This window comes from Uranotaenia lowii, chromosome 3 (assembly GCF_029784155.1).
Source record: "Uranotaenia lowii strain MFRU-FL chromosome 3, ASM2978415v1, whole genome shotgun sequence".
NCBI classification, from domain to species: domain Eukaryota; kingdom Metazoa; phylum Arthropoda; class Insecta; order Diptera; family Culicidae; genus Uranotaenia; species Uranotaenia lowii.
The window spans coordinates 31,035,354-31,051,089 of NC_073693.1; the positions used below are offsets into that span (position 1 = coordinate 31,035,354).

A 15,736-nucleotide genomic window follows, 5' to 3' on the forward strand; every position below is an offset into this window, starting at 1 on the left:
CTTTTACACAGTAAATTTTTGAAAATAATCTTGTTTTTGTTAGAAAAACTCAAGTGGTTCTATTCTTATTTCGCACCCCTTTTTCACATTTTTGGTCCTCAACGCCAATTGCTACGTCCAAAAAAAGTAAACTTATGCTTGAATTATCCGTTAGGCAATTCAGAACAATCTCGGAAGAAAATTTTCGTAATTTTCAATCATTCATATTTTAACAAGCAAAAAACATAGTGGTGCTATTCTTACTTCGCTCACTGTAGAATCATACCAAAATGATTTTCCATGTTAAGTTTTATCCATTTCCCGGATTTTGTAAAAAAAAAAGTTAAATATAAGTTTTCCTCTTCCCTCCCTATATTCCCAATTCTATCGTTCTACTGCAAGAAAGGAATTGTTTCACATAGAAAAATTTCTCGTAGGGAAACACCATCCCATATCAAATTTCGTGTTAATTGCGTAGTAAATTCTTGAGTTATGCATACCATCCCCCTTCCGTTCTCCCCTTGAATGGAGGGAGGAGAACTCAACATTCATAAAAGTATTTTTCGTACTCAAATACTTGGTGAAACCAAATTTGGTTTCATTTGCTCGCTAAATTCTCGAGTTATGCAAAAAATTTGTATGGAAGCCCCCTTTCCCTCTTTATATTTTTCCGCTGAAAAAAAAGTGGGGCTTCCATATATAATAGAAACATTTTTCTTATCCAAATACCCTCACATGCCAAATATGTTTCCATTTTCTCGATCAGCTCTCCAGCTAAAAATTGTAAGGGAGACCTCTCCTCTCCGTTTTCATCATCCTCTTTGAAGGAGTGAAGGATACCAAATATACTTAGAAGCATTTCTCATACCCAAATATCGTTCCATGCCAAATTTGGTTTCATTTGCTGTTGTAGTTCTCGAGTTATGCAGTAAAAATTGTATGAAACTCCCCTCCCTCTTTCATTTCTCCCCGCTGGAAGAAGGAAGGGGTTTTAAAACAATCATTAGAACTTAACACGTTCCCAAATACCCGCCCATGCCAAATTTGGTTCAATTGATTAATTAGTTTTTGAATTATGTAAAAAATTAAATGAGAAGCCCTCTTTCCCCTTTATATCTCCTCACTGGAAAGAGGGAGCGGTCTCAAATAATCATAGAAATATTTTTCGTATCCAAATACCCTTCCATGCCAAATTTGGTTCCAATATCTTGATTAGTTTTCGAGTTGTATGAAAAATTGTAAGGTAGCCTCCCTCCCCCCTTTCTATCACCCCACTGAGAGGAGGGAGGGGTACCTAATATTCAATGAAATATTCTCCGTTCCCAAATACCACCCTATGCCAAATTTGATACCTTTTACTTGATTGGTTCTCGAGTTATGCAAAAAATGTTTTTTGTTCGGGAGGCCCCTCCGCCCCTTCATGAGAGAGGGAGGGGTCTCAAACCGTTATAGGAACCTTCCCCCGACTCCAATACCCCCAGCCACCAAGTTTCACGCAAATCGGTTCAGTAGTTTTCGAGTCTATAGGGAACAGACAGACAGACTGACAGACAGAAATTCATTTTTATATATATAGAAGATAATGAAGATGTTATGTGGCAAAGAAAAAAAGTGGCCCATGATACCCCTCTTATACTTGTACTTATATTCCAATATCTCGGACTGCTCTCTGTGCCCTATACACTCGGAAACTACTGAAGCGATTTTCTTGAAACTTGGCAGGTGGGTGCTTTTGAGGCCGGGAAAGGTTTCTACTACAGTTTGAGACCCCTTCCATACAATTTTTGTTTCCAAATTCCATAACGATGCGAGCAAATAAAACCAAATTGGCATGGGAGAATGTTTTAATATGGGAAAAGGTTCTATGATTGTTTGAAACTCCTCCAGATTTGCATTGGGAGGATAGAAAAAGCAATACCTACTCGATAACTGATCGAGCGAGGGAAATCAAATTTGACATGCGAGGGTATTTGAGTGAGCGAAATGTTCCCGAGAAGGTTTGAAGGTCTTCCCACCTTTCCACCTTAGACCCCTCCCTTATCCCAGTAAACAAATAGGAAGAGATGAGGGTCCACCACAGTTTTTTTTAAACGTCAAGAGTTAATCAGTCGAAAGTCACCGAATTTGGCATAGGATTGTCCTGATACGAGTAATGTTTCTATAATTATTTGGGACCCTTCCCTTCTCCCTTACACGTTTTTGTTACATATCTATAAAATTAGTCATACGATAGAAACCAACTTTAGTAGGGGAGGGTTTTTGAGATGGAAAAATGTTTCTATTATTAGGGGTACCTGCAGTGGGGAGATGAATAGGGACGAGGGAGCTCTTATACATTTTTGGCCTAACTCGATAACATTAAGCAAAAGGGGTCAACGTGGTGTTTTATTTTATGTATTCTATTTCTAGGCATTGATTCATATAACCAAAGATTCGAATTCTGGTTTTGATTTGTATTCGATTTTTTCATTGTTATTCGTTTCTTGGTGTTTCGGAAATATTGATTGGAAATTTGAAAACTAGACTGCTTAAGATTCATTTTGAAACAAATCTCTAACTCAGAAGACAAAAAAAGCAATGATTCGAAACTTTGATTCTGGTTAATTTTGAATCCAATCAGTTAACACATTAAGGACCCCCAAGCCGAGAAACATCAAAATTCTTTTCTCTTCAAAAGAAACAACACAGCAAAACTTATTTCCTGTAAAATTACGCAAATGTCCTGTAACAAAAAGGTGCAAGACATTTGCGTAATTTTACAGGTTGAAACACAAATTACGTGACATTTAATTTTCAGTGTACAACTTTTTTACAGGACATTTGCTGTAATAATAAATGAATCTTCGTTAACTTTCAAGGAAAACAATTTAAAATTACAGGTTTTGTTAATTACAGGTGGATTTATTTTAAAGGTTGCGGTTTCAGTGACACGTAATAGTCAAAAAAAATTTCTGTGAAATTTGTTGATTTTTGCAAGAATTTCTTCACTCTCTGGAGCCACCTTTTCTGTTCAAAGCATTTTTTGAAACTTTCTGTTCACTCTCTGAAGCCACATGATCACATGACAGTGACATAGTTAATGATGATGATTATTATTATAATTTATTAGAGACCTTTTAACTACCGGATGACTTTTTTTAATTGTTAAAACCAAACCAAAAATTGGAAAACTTCAACATAAGACCAGAGAATTAGCAAACCTGATGGGAAAAACAGCACAGTCAGTAAGTAACAAACATTAAACACACATTCCATTCACATTATGAAAGGGCACGCACTCGATGTACGAACATAAATAAATAAGGGATTTTTTCATTCCTCTCCACCGGCTCTTATGTACCAACCACCTACCATCGTATTCGATTCCGATTTTTACAAGTGGCAACATTTGTACGGCTGACTTTCGAGGAGCAGGGGCAACACCTTGCAAGAGTGTGCCCTGTGTATGTGTGCCACCCGGCGGCGATCGGCTTATGTTTGTGCGAAGCATGGCTCTCGGATGGTGTAAATAAAGCACATGACACTTCACGGAAGGGATTTTCGCTCGCGCGCTGCTGCTCTGTGCTGCCGTGTGTTGTGCGGTAATTATTAATAGATGCACGTTTGCATGTGATGCCAGCTGCAGTTTGATTGAACCTACAATGTTTAATATCAGTTGGGTTGGGTTTGGGTGTGTGCGAGAGTAGTTAATGTTACTTTTATTGCCTTGTTTTTTGCGAGCAGTCATGTCACATATGTTGGATACCAAGTGCAACAGGTTTTCGATAGAAATATATGTTGGATGAAAAAAAACTTACATAGGAACCGTTAAATGAATTGAATACAGCTTCAATTAGGAAAATATGCTGTAATTCGAGTGTCATCTATAGGTATTTATTTCGATTTTAAAATTTGGGTTCAGCATTCAAATTGGATTTCAAAATCAGCACTAAATTTCTTGGCATCAGTGTTATAATATAATCAGTTGTATTTACTATAAATTCTGTAACTTTATTCTTATTAAACGTTATATCTAAGAGACTGGAGTTAGTCGAAGACTCCACAATAGATTGAGTCGATTTGGGGTTATTTTTGATTTTTTTTTTCAAACCCTGGGGTTTAAAAAGTTTCGTTTTGGTTCATCATGGAACCATGGAAGAGCATGTTTTTTTGCTGAATTTCTAAGTAACGTTTACATAAGTAAATTTGAACTTTTAGAGTGAATTGAATTTATTGTTCATCAATGCCAAAAGACATACCCATGTTCAACAGCTAATATCTTTTTTATCTAATAAGATCCGAAGTTAGAGTCTTCCACGAAGTTGTTCAGTGGAAAATTTCCTTAAAAGAATTTATAAATTGGCACAAAAACCATGAGCAGGCTCGGTTCCACAGAAGAAACCAAAATGATGATGATTTTTTAGTACAATATATTCAATTTTTCCATACAAATCTAAAAGTTTAAATTTACTCAGGTGAACGTTATTTAAAAATTCTGCAAAAAATCATGGAAGAGTTTTGAATCAAAACGAAGCAGTTAAGACCCCAGGGTTTGAAGTTTGAGAAATGCAAAAAAAACCAAATCGACTCAATCTACTACACAAGCAACTGTGGTCGAGGACTTGCGGAGTATTCAAGCGACGAGTGTTAAGAACCATCTAAAGATGGCTAAAGATGAACCACGAGCTAAATCTTTATACCTAGTACTTATACAGAAAATAAACCATACCTCTTTTCTCCTCTTGGCCGCTTGCAATTTTTTTTCTTGTTTCGTCGAGACTTTTGGAATCGTACACGGAGATAAAGATGAATTTCGATTCTATTACTTCAGCTTTTTATACCAATTATAAAGTGTAGTTGATTTTATCGCACTCTACTATAATGATATGATTAATTCAACTATCAATAGGATGGATTCAACTACAATTGTATGATTGATTTCAGGCATTCAACTATAAATATAATAGATTCAACTATAAACTGCTGATAGATCTTATGCAATCAACTATAAATATTTTAAATCCAATCATAGTGGTATGATTGATTCAACTATAAATGTAATAGATTCAATAACAATTGTATGAATGATTTGAGACACTCCACTCTAAATATCATAAATTTCACTATACTTTTGTGATTGTCATTCACAAGCAAAACCGACAAGAAGGAACTTATCATGTTGTATGTGTTCTGACAACAGTTATATTAATGTACCAGCTCAGCTGGTTTGGACATCGTTTGACCAACTGCGCTCCGGTTCCCGAAATCTCGAAATTGACATGGCCATCCATCGCTGCTAACCATGATGATGATAGAAAATTGGATTATCCTTAAAAGCATTTATAACTGCCATAAAAATACGTTCAATACTTTCACTTAAACTCTCGGGCGAAGAAGCCAACAAAAAAAAAACGGACTACAGAAAACTGCCGGGGCGCCTGGAGGTAAACGTCGATTCTACTTGGAGTATGACGGTGGAAGGTTGAAATGGTCCTCTGCATATTCTTGAGAACTATCTTACTAATCGACGACAGCAGGTGAACAGGAAAAGGGGACGAAAACTACTGAAAACAACTAACAATAAATATTATGACTTCTAATATAAGTATTAGTTGAATATACAATATCTATAGTTGAACTCGATAAATCAATCATAAAAATATAATAGAATCAATCATATTTATAGTTGAATCAACTATACCAGTGCAGTTGACACAACTATACCAGTATAAATGAATCAACTATACCAATATAGTTGAATCAACTATATTGGAAACTGTTAATGGAAAATGGTTGACTATACTATAATTTTTTCTAAGTGTATACAGTATAAGTTGTTGCATCGGTGTAAACCAACCCCCTGGCAACTTGACGTTTCCCATACAAATCGCGTGTGCCAGTTTTTTCAGGTTCTCTGGTTCTGTCAAATCGAAAATCAAGCGACTTAACATGACGGAAGGACGCATATGGAAATATGTTTTCTTTTAATCGATTCAACAAATAAAAAAAGGTTAAAATTGAAAATTAGCTCAGTTATACGTAAAATAAATCTGTTTTCAAAAGTTCAGTCGAAGCAAACGGCACACAGACGTAAATCTGTGTGTCTTTTACAACCTCCTGGCAACTTGACAGTTCTGGCGAGTTTCGTGTGCCTGATTAAAATTCGCAGATGTCGCATGTGTACCGCTTGTTTACATACTTTTCGAGCTATGCGTATGGAAAGGGCACATATTCAAATGTGTTGCGAATCATAAAATTCGAATGAATGAAAAAAATTTCAACCGGAACTATTATTCTCATTCAACATTTTACCTATTTATTTATTGAATAGGAATAGTTTTCCATAAACCGAGAAATGTTCTGCTATAATTTGAATGTTTTGTTGTACTAAAATTTTCTTATGTATCGCAGTTTATGAAAATCACTCGATTAATGTTGTGGTAATGTTGTTTACCTTTATTGTGTACGATCGTCATCAATAGTTTCGGTGGAAGGGTTTTTTTCCAAAAATCTGCCGTATATCAGTGAATTATTTTGATCAGATTTAAACCTAATAAAGGACCGTGTAAACAAAGAGAAACAAATTCCATACATTTTTCCACAGTCTCCTTGATGTGGCTATTTTTCTCCTAGATTAAGTTATCACCTCCAATATTTCTACGAATTAAAGCGTGGATAAGGAAATTGATGATCACTAGAATTAAAAAGTGTCTGCTTAGTATAAAACAATGCACTGATTTACGTATAAAATAGTAGAGAATTGAAAGCACGCATTTTGTTCTTTTTCGGTACCGTAAAACGGGGTAACATTGACTTAAATCGACATGAATTTTTTTTCATATAAGCAATCATCAGTAACTAAGTCCAAAGTTAAAATATCTTTTAACTTAATTCTACGCTTTATAACCTATACGTTGAGTTTCAAATTGGGAAAAATTTGGTTTGTTTTTGAAAGTTTCAAATAAAATCAAAAATGTAATTTCAAAATCTTGAAATATCTATTTATTCGAAGTCTCACAAACAAACACCCTTTTTGATGAAATTAAAGCGTTTAGAAGCAGCAGGTTGATTTATGTGAAAGTTCAACTTTTTTCCTTAGTAAATATATAGTTTTGGTTAAGTTTTTGTAGTTTTTTAGGTAAATTTTTGATATTTAAAAATTACGGACATTTTCCAAGATTAAGCCAGTCTAGGACAAAAAGCTAGAAACCTTATCAAATGGTAAAGTTAGAAGGAAAAAATTTATGGGAAATAGTGCTAGGCCCTAGGGAATTGAATGAAGGCCAAATTTCTTTTTTTTTTGTAGTTGAAATTTTATAAGTATTTAGCCCCTTAATTAATGCACCATCATTATCCATTTTTCGATTTTAATTGTTGTTCGGTCTTAACACAATAAGGGCCGCGATGTTGTTTTATTTACAGGGTGACAAAAAAGTCCTGTCACACTTTTTTTTGGGGTCGCCTGTAGCCTATACGTTGCATCTCTCTGGTGCCATCTATATGTCAAATGAAAGGGCTAACTTTGCTGCCCATAGTGGCAGAGTTTCGTTTCTGTGCAGTTTGTGTACATTAAGTTGTGAGTGGCAGAGTTGAGAGCAGCTGTTATCGCTGAATATGTGAGAGGGTACAAACCTGGACACATATTCAACATATTCAAACACCTAAAACCGCTCATAATCAACCGGAAAGTCCATAAATCGATACCTAAAGACCAGAGGCACCGAGGAGACACGATCTGGACGACCAAGGTCTGTGAGAACTCCAAGGTTGAAAAAGGTTATACGAGACCGGACGTGCGCGCCGCTTGCGACGACTTTCCGAGACGTCTGAAGCTGGTTCGACCAAAGAAAGGTGGTGTAATTCCGAGATATCGTCTGTGAAGTATCTTGATGAGTTACTGAATAAAGCTATGAAAGTCGGATTCTGATATTCTTCTTATTCTTTGAAATATTGAGATTTTTCTGTGTGACCGGACTTTTTTGTCACCCTGTAGACTTCGAAGAAATCTAAACTAAGAAACACCGAAATACATGATTGTATATCTCAGAATTCACTGGACCAAAAGCTACACATTTAGTATCTGTGAGCCAACGAAAGTGTTGTGTTCAGATTTGTAGAGTTTCATGATTAATTTTTGTTGTTGTAGTTTGACGTTTTTTGGCTTGAGCATCAAGCTCACTACCTGGTGTATCAGAAGTGATTCCCAGTAAACATGAAAGCGCAGAGAGGTAACTCAAATCGCCAGAGGGATCGTAACGATCATCTCTCTGGCGATTTTGCATCATCACATCGGCAGAGAGGAACACACCATACGAGTGCCACGAAATAATCTAAGACACGCCCTCCAGAGAAACACACGAAAACAACCCGAATCGTGTTTGTATGTTTCCCTTCGAGACGCGTGTTTGCCTGCCTGAGAAGTCGACTGCACCGTACGAGTGTACGATTCAAACTGATTTCGCACATTCGACCTAGTACCGTTGAGCCGTCAACACGTACGCCGGAGCATCGTATCGTTGCTGTGTACCTGCAGGAACATTTTTACATTATTTATTTTTTCCTTACCTGTTTTTCAATCAGCACTTTTCAGTGCTAAAATTATTTTCATTTTCTTTCATTCATATTTTTCTCTTTTCTTTCCAGCATGGGGAAGTCATCGGCTGGCTCAAGGGCCGTGTTACAGTTAATTATTTCATTCATTATATTGATACGATAAGAGCGCATTTGGCAAACATTTTATTTTTACCCATTCCCCTCATAAAGAAACTCATTCGTGAATGCACAAATATGAAACTTTTTCTCGGAGTGCTAAAAATCAAAAAACACTGAGATAAGACACAGCAAAGAATTTCGAATTGACTTTGAGTGGATTTCGCTAAGCATGTAGAATGCCAAAATCAAAACAAACCAAAAGAACTGAATAGTTGGCAGCAGTGCTTTGCCAGCTAGTTTCCGGAAGAAAAGTGAACGACGCGGAAGTAAAAAGTGCGCTAGCTGTCGGAAAACGCCGTCGCCAAGGGACCGTTCACTAATTACGTAAGCACGATTTTGGAAATTTTCAACCCTCCCTCCCCCCCTGGTAAGAAAAAGTAAGATTTTTCAAAACCCCCCCTCCCCCCCTAGTAAGATCTTACGTTTTTTATTCTTCGAGAAATTGGACACGTTTTTTTTAAATTGCTTGAAAATATTATACATGGACATCCATGCTTCTTAGCAAAGCACTTCTTAAGTAAAACTTAAAAACTCTATTTGAAAAGCACAATTTATACAAAAAACAGATGAAATGTCATAAACGATTAAAGAAAACATTATCGAACATTATGAAAGATCAGGTTAGCACAATATTATATTGATTTTTACAGATTTTAATGGATGAAGTCATTTTCGAAATATGATGGATTCAAATCGTGGTGTCACAACGGGCCATTTTCCTTTTTGTTTCTATAAAAATTTTTCAGTTAAAAAGAATGGTATAATGGAAAGCGAAAAGCTACGATCTTTTTAAATAATAATATTTAGTGTTTATGGTGGCATGTTAGTTTGAATTTATTCTCTATGAATTTTATAAAACCAGATTTTTTTTTTTTAATTCAAAGACATTAAAAGATAAATAATAAAAAAAAAATCAACAAATAGGTAGTGAAAAAAAAGAATCTGAGTTATATGGTTTCGCATGGCTGTGACGAAATATCAATTTAACATTTCTTACGTAAGATTTTTGGAAACCCCCCCTACCCCCCTAGTAAGAGATCGTAAGCAAAAGTGAAACCCCCCCACCCCCCCTATGTGCTTACGTAATTAGTGAACGGCCCCCAATTCCTGAAATTCGGGAACGCAAGAAAACAGCAGGAACCGACAGGTAAGGCAGAAATTTTCTCTGCTAGCAAACCGCCTCCTAAATACGTGTTTTGTTCAGGCTCGCTCCACCGTTTGGCCGCTACCACAAACTCTTCCGGGTAGGACGACTGCCGAAACGGCAAAGAGGCTTTGGGCCACAAACAAGTCAGAATTGTGAGTATCCACAAAACAATTTGTAAAACCAATTATCGACAGAAAACGTCTTCCCAAGCAGGCCTATTCGTAAAGTCGCCAGCAGTACCTCCTCTGCTCTGCAGGCACTTGGAAAAGCACGAGGTTGAATCGAAGGACAAACTTCTAAGCAAGCCCGGAGAGGTAAGCGAAAACTCACAAACTCAGCTTACAGCATACAAATAAGGCAGACGTTTTTTGCAGATTTGCCTGCCGAAAGGAAAAGGAAAATTGCACACAAGGGGTCGGAGACGTGAGTACTTTTTCTATCATCATTATGCCACGTCTGACCGACGCTTTCCCCCCGACAGGACCCCTTTTTTATATATCCTTCTGGTACATTCCCGTTTGTTCATCCTGGTGCACTTTTCTTGCACATTTTGACCACCGTCACTGACAATCGGTTGGGGCGTGTATCGACACGTGCCACATCATTTGTTTTCCCCTGGGAGGAGCAAATTGCTTCAGTCCCGAGAGGCATTTTCGCGGAGCCGCGGCCGGAGCAAACTGGTTGGTCTCCACGGCGGAAAATCGTCGACTCGGCCTATTGGTACCGGACAGTCGTGTCAACAGCTGCAGCAGGAGCTTTTCGTGGATCCGCGCAGGATCAAAGGCCCGGAACTCATCGTTTGGACAGTCGATGACAAAGCGGTTCGATTCATTGTCGACAACATACTGGGGGAACCGAACCGCTGGGAGCATTTGCGAATGCATCGGTGCACCCGAAGACGATCGTGGGCGAGAGTTTGTCGCCAGGAAAACGACAATGAAAATTTCCATGCACCAGATCACGAAAAGGAAATTCGTCGCTTCGAAGAATCTGAGGCACGGGTGCAAGATCGCGACCGGATCGTGTTGTGCATGCCAGTGAGGAGTAAGGTGGTGGGCACGAGATTGCAGCGCAGTGCCACAGCTGCGCGAGAATCTTGCGCATGTGTAGGTGAGGAGCCATCTTATTGGAAATTAGTTTGTGCGAATCGAGAACAAATTTGCGGAGTGGATTCGCGATCACATCGAGCGCTGAGTGCGGCACGGGTGAGGTCATCCGAAGCGTGTCGCACAGTCCGGAAGGTTACGAACGGATTCGAGCAGGAATTGCGCAAATCACCCAGGAGATTGGGTTGCGCAAACAGAACGAGTTTACCAGGCAGAATGAAAGCCTCAAGGAGGCCAAAAGGATCGTCGAGCATTGTGTAGCATGTAGCCACGTAAGTCGACCACTCAAAAATATTTATGGGGGATAATAAAATGGGTTCAATCCAATTGCAACAACATTAAAGTTGCCCAGAATATGTTTGCTTCTATTTTTCTGATTTTTGCGCTTTGTGGCTTCAACCACACTAAGCGATTGTCACAAATGGCGCCCAACTAAATCGAACCTAATTAGTTGTGCTTGTTCGATAAATTTATGATGAGCTAGTCACAAATATCGTTAGTTTTGTGTATGCTTATGATTATGATGATTATTATTAATATTCAGTAATTATCATTAATATTAGTTGAAATTATTATCGCTCTTTTTGAAAATATCGTATCGTTCGTCGTAAGTTTTGTTTTGTAACACACTTATACTGGTCGTTTGATCCACTATAATGAATTCTCGAATAGAATTATTGCACCTCAATGACGAGGAAATATCATACGAATTGGCCTTGCGCCATGCAACAAATCTAGCCCCTGGCACCAGACGTGCGAAGGTGGTCAAATTAAAGGCACTAGTCCAAGAGGACATATTAAGAGAAACCAATTACGTTAGCTCTGAATACGCGATGTCTCCGGAATCAAACATTGAAGCCTGTCAGTTGGCACTTCAAGAATTAAAAAACCTCGTAGATTTGGCTATACAGAATGGCAACTCGGAGCAAATGGCTTGCGCTCGGTCGAGATTGCTACATTACCGGCAACGTTTATCAATAATACCTTCGGTCTCTTCGGTTAAAGAAGCGCGAATGATTTTAAGTGATTTGGTCGAAATGTTGATTTCCGAAATCAACAGCGCTGTCAACAAAGTGGTGCGCAGTGATTCGGGAAATTTAAGTGGTAGATTAAGTGAGCCTAGCAGTGAAATAGCGGAAAGCAGAGATGAAGGCGACAATCCTAGCTGGGGTCAAGCAGTGTCAAATCGACGAAGAGGCGCCACAGGTCAACAAAATCCAGCACGGGAGCAGGTCGAAGGGTTAGCTGGAAGACAGCAAGTGCAAGAGGACGTCCGGAGTCCAACGAACTTCAACATTGAAGCGGAAGTGGGTTCAAGGTCCGTAGACGTTATCGACGAGTTGCGTGTGGATCTTCAACATCGGCAGAGGAGGCAGCGAAATTATGGTGGCAGTTCTCCACACTCCAGCAGAAGCTTCGGACACGAGGAGCAGCGTATGGTGAAGGCGATTCACAACTGGCCGTTCAAGTTCCGGGGTGAAAAGGACACGACGTCACTCAACATCTTCCTCGACAGGGTCGAGACGTTTGCCAGATCCGAAGGGCTTAGCGATCGAACGATTCTTGCTTCAGTAAAACACCTTCTGTTGGAAGACGCACTTGATTGGTACTCCAGAGCGTTAGCCCAAGGACTTCTTCTTTCGTGGTCAGCGTTCAAGCGAGAAATTCGACGTGAGTTCTTGCCGAGTGGATACGCACAAATACTGCGTCAAGAAGCTAGTTTCCGGTATCAAGGTCCCGATGAACCCTTTGGCAAATTCTATCGAGACATCTCAACACTATTTCGGTTTATCGAGCCGCCGCTCACCGAAGAGGAAATGATGTTCATGGTGAAAAAGAACATGAACATGGAATATGCTACCATCGTTACAGCACGGCAACCGAGAACACTGGTGGAGTTATTGGATGTATGCAGCAACTTCGATGAAACCAGGTTATTGTTAAGCAGACAGCGCAGGATTCCAATACCCCATATAGCCCTATTGGAACCAAACTTCGCTACACCCGCGCCAGGTCGTGCGCAAGCGACGCAGCATCAACAGCAGCGTTTCAACAGGGTTCATGCAGTGGAAGCCGATAATCAAGAACGAGTGGTAATGGAGCAAGCGACTACGTCCTATCACCAGGCAGAGGAGCACACGACTCCACAAGACTTCATCGATTGGCAGGAGAAATACGAACAGTTGTACGAGCAAGTTTGTGCCATGAAGCTTCAACTGGAACGCAGACCGAATCGTTTCAATACAGGGCTACAGCAGCAAAACTCTCTACAGCGAGTGGATCAGCGTCAGCAACCGCCTACAACTTCTGCAGGTCAGAATAATTTGATGAATCGGCAAGGCAGTCAAGCGGAGAACTATCGAACACAACATCCGTTGCAACAGCAAGCTAAATGGGTGCCGCGGCAGCAGCAACAACAGCAGCAGTCTCTACAGCAGCAGCCTCTGCAGCAGCAGCCTCAACGGCAATTCCAACAGCACTACCAACCACAGCTCCAAAACCAGCAGCTTCAGCCAGCAGGCAGCAACATGTACGATATAGATCCTGTTCAGCATACAGCGTACCGTCCAGCGCTTTGCTGGAACTGCGATGAGGAGGGGCATAGGTTTCCGGATTGCACGAAGGCACAGGCAATTCTCTTTTGCTACAGATGCGGTCGAAAAGGTTACACGTTACGCAGCTGTCTTGTTTGTAATAGCGAAGCGGAAAACGCCGCAGCGAGGAAGTGGTAGATGGAGGGCCAGATTCTTCGCAACACATCAATCAACCGTCTATACCTCCCGATTTACAAAACATCAACTCTATAATCATCAATCCCGGACATGACAACCGTCCACACGCCGTTCTGGACGTCCTAGGAAAGAAAATCACAGCCTTATTGGACAGTGGAGCGAACTGTTCGTTGCTAGGTGGTAGTAAAACACAAATTGTGGAAGAGCTAGGGTTACGAAAGGAAGCACTAAACGGTGGGATCAAGACAGCGGATGGGACGCCACATAAAATAAATCACTTCACACGTCTACCGATATCATATAACAATCGAAATGAAATATTACCAGTCCTTCTTGTGCCGAGTCTGCCAGACTGCGCCATCATGGGCATGAACTTCTGGCAAACGTTCGGAGTCAAAGCAGTATGCTGTTCAATGATAACTGATGGGCAAGAGTTTGAAGCAGAGCCGATGAAGCAACTATCGGTAGAACAACGCCAGATACTGAATGAGACAACCAAGCTATTCCCGAAAGCCGAGGAGGGGAAATTGGGAAGAACGGAGCTTTATGAACACCGTATAGATGTGGGCAACGCCACGCCACGGAAGCAGCGATATTACCCAATGTCCCAGTATGTCCTGGAGGAGGTCAACCGCGAAGTAGACAGGATGATCTCGTTGGATGTTATCGAGGAGGCAGTTTTTTCGCCGTGGAACAACCCGCTCGTGGCAGTCAAGAAGAAGAACGGGAATTACCGCGTCTGCTTGGATGCAAGGCATCTCAACTCCATTATGGTTAACGAGGGCTACCCAATCCCGCAAATTTCTTCGATAATCAACAATCTAGGAGGTTGTTCATTCATATCGTCGATAGACCTCAAAGATGCTTTTTGGCAAATGCCGCTTCACAAGGAATCGAGGCCACTAACGGCATTCACCGTACCTTCCCGAGGGCACTTTCAATTTAAGGTGGTCCCTTTTGGACTCTGCACGGCTAGCCAAGGTCTGGCGAGGATCATGACTCACTTGTTTGCGGACATGGAACCGTACGTCTTCCATTATTTAGACGACATCATCATATGCTCCAAATCGTTTGAAGAACACATCTCAGTCCTGAAGGAAGTAGCAGCCAGACTACATCGTGCAAAGCTTACTATTTTGGCCGAGAAGTCCAAGTTTTGTCGTCAGCAGATCAAGTATCTCGGTTACATTCTCAGCGAAGGAGGCTGGAAGGTGGACGACGAGAAAGTAGAGTGTATTGTCAAATTCCCCGCACCTACAACCAGGAAGGAAGTTCAACGGTTTCTGGGAATGTGTGGGTGGTACCGTCGTTTCATCTCCGATTTCTCTCGGATTGCAGCTCCCATCACCGAGCTTACGAAAACCAAAACGAAGTTTCGTTGGACAACAGCAGCCGAAGAAGCTTTTCTCAAACTTAAGTCGGCCCTAGTAACAGCTCCGGTCTTAGCCATGCCGGACTATACGAAGACATTTTCCATCTCTTGCGATGCCAGTGATATGGCAATTGGAGCCGTGTTGACGCAGACAATCGACGGAGACGAACACCCAATCTGCTATTTTTCACAAAAACTCTCTTCATCGGAAAGAAAATACACCGTAACTGAGAAGGAATGCCTGGCTGTAATACGAGCGATTGAGAAGTTTCGTGGATACGTCGAAGGAGTACGTTTTGTCGTCTACTGTGACCATTCCGCCCTCAGTTATCTGAAGACCTTGAAAAATCCAACAGCCCTGATGAGCAGGTGGTTGTTGAGGCTCAACGCATTCGATTTTGAGATTCGATACAGGAAAGGCAGCTGTAATATCGTTCCAGACGCACTGTCCAGGATAGCTTGTTCATTGGTCTTCTCAATCACGCAGATACATGATCCATGGTACAAAGACCTCATCAAGCAGGTGCAGAATCAAGGCAAAAAGTATCCAGACTTCCGAATAGCAAATGAAGAACTCTACAAGAATTGCCAGGTCAAAGACGAAATGGGTGTCATCAGTCATCGTTGGAAGAAGATCGTTCCAGAAGAAGAGCGAGCAGAATTGATCCGTCGTTTTCACGATTCGCCTTCAGCTGCGCATCTAGGTTTC

At 40.4% G+C, this 15,736-nt stretch overlaps 2 protein-coding genes across 3 annotated transcripts in view; one reads left to right on the forward strand and one right to left on the reverse strand.

Moving 5' to 3' along the window:
- The window catches only part of LOC129758136 (calcium-binding protein E63-1), a 263,324-nt gene that overhangs the window by 233,710 nt on the left and 13,878 nt on the right, over nt 1-15,736 (reverse strand). The gene's annotated exons all lie outside the window — the stretch shown is intronic.
- Nucleotides 8,715-14,664, forward strand: LOC129758135 (uncharacterized). Its single transcript, XM_055755594.1, has 6 exons — nt 8,715-8,994; nt 9,761-9,817; nt 9,875-9,969; nt 10,031-10,131; nt 10,192-10,240; nt 10,299-14,664. Exon 6 carries the CDS (start codon nt 11,580-11,582, stop codon nt 13,653-13,655), a length of 2,076 nt encoding a protein of 691 aa, XP_055611569.1. The 5' UTR covers nt 8,715-8,994; nt 9,761-9,817; nt 9,875-9,969; nt 10,031-10,131; nt 10,192-10,240; nt 10,299-11,579; the 3' UTR covers nt 13,656-14,664.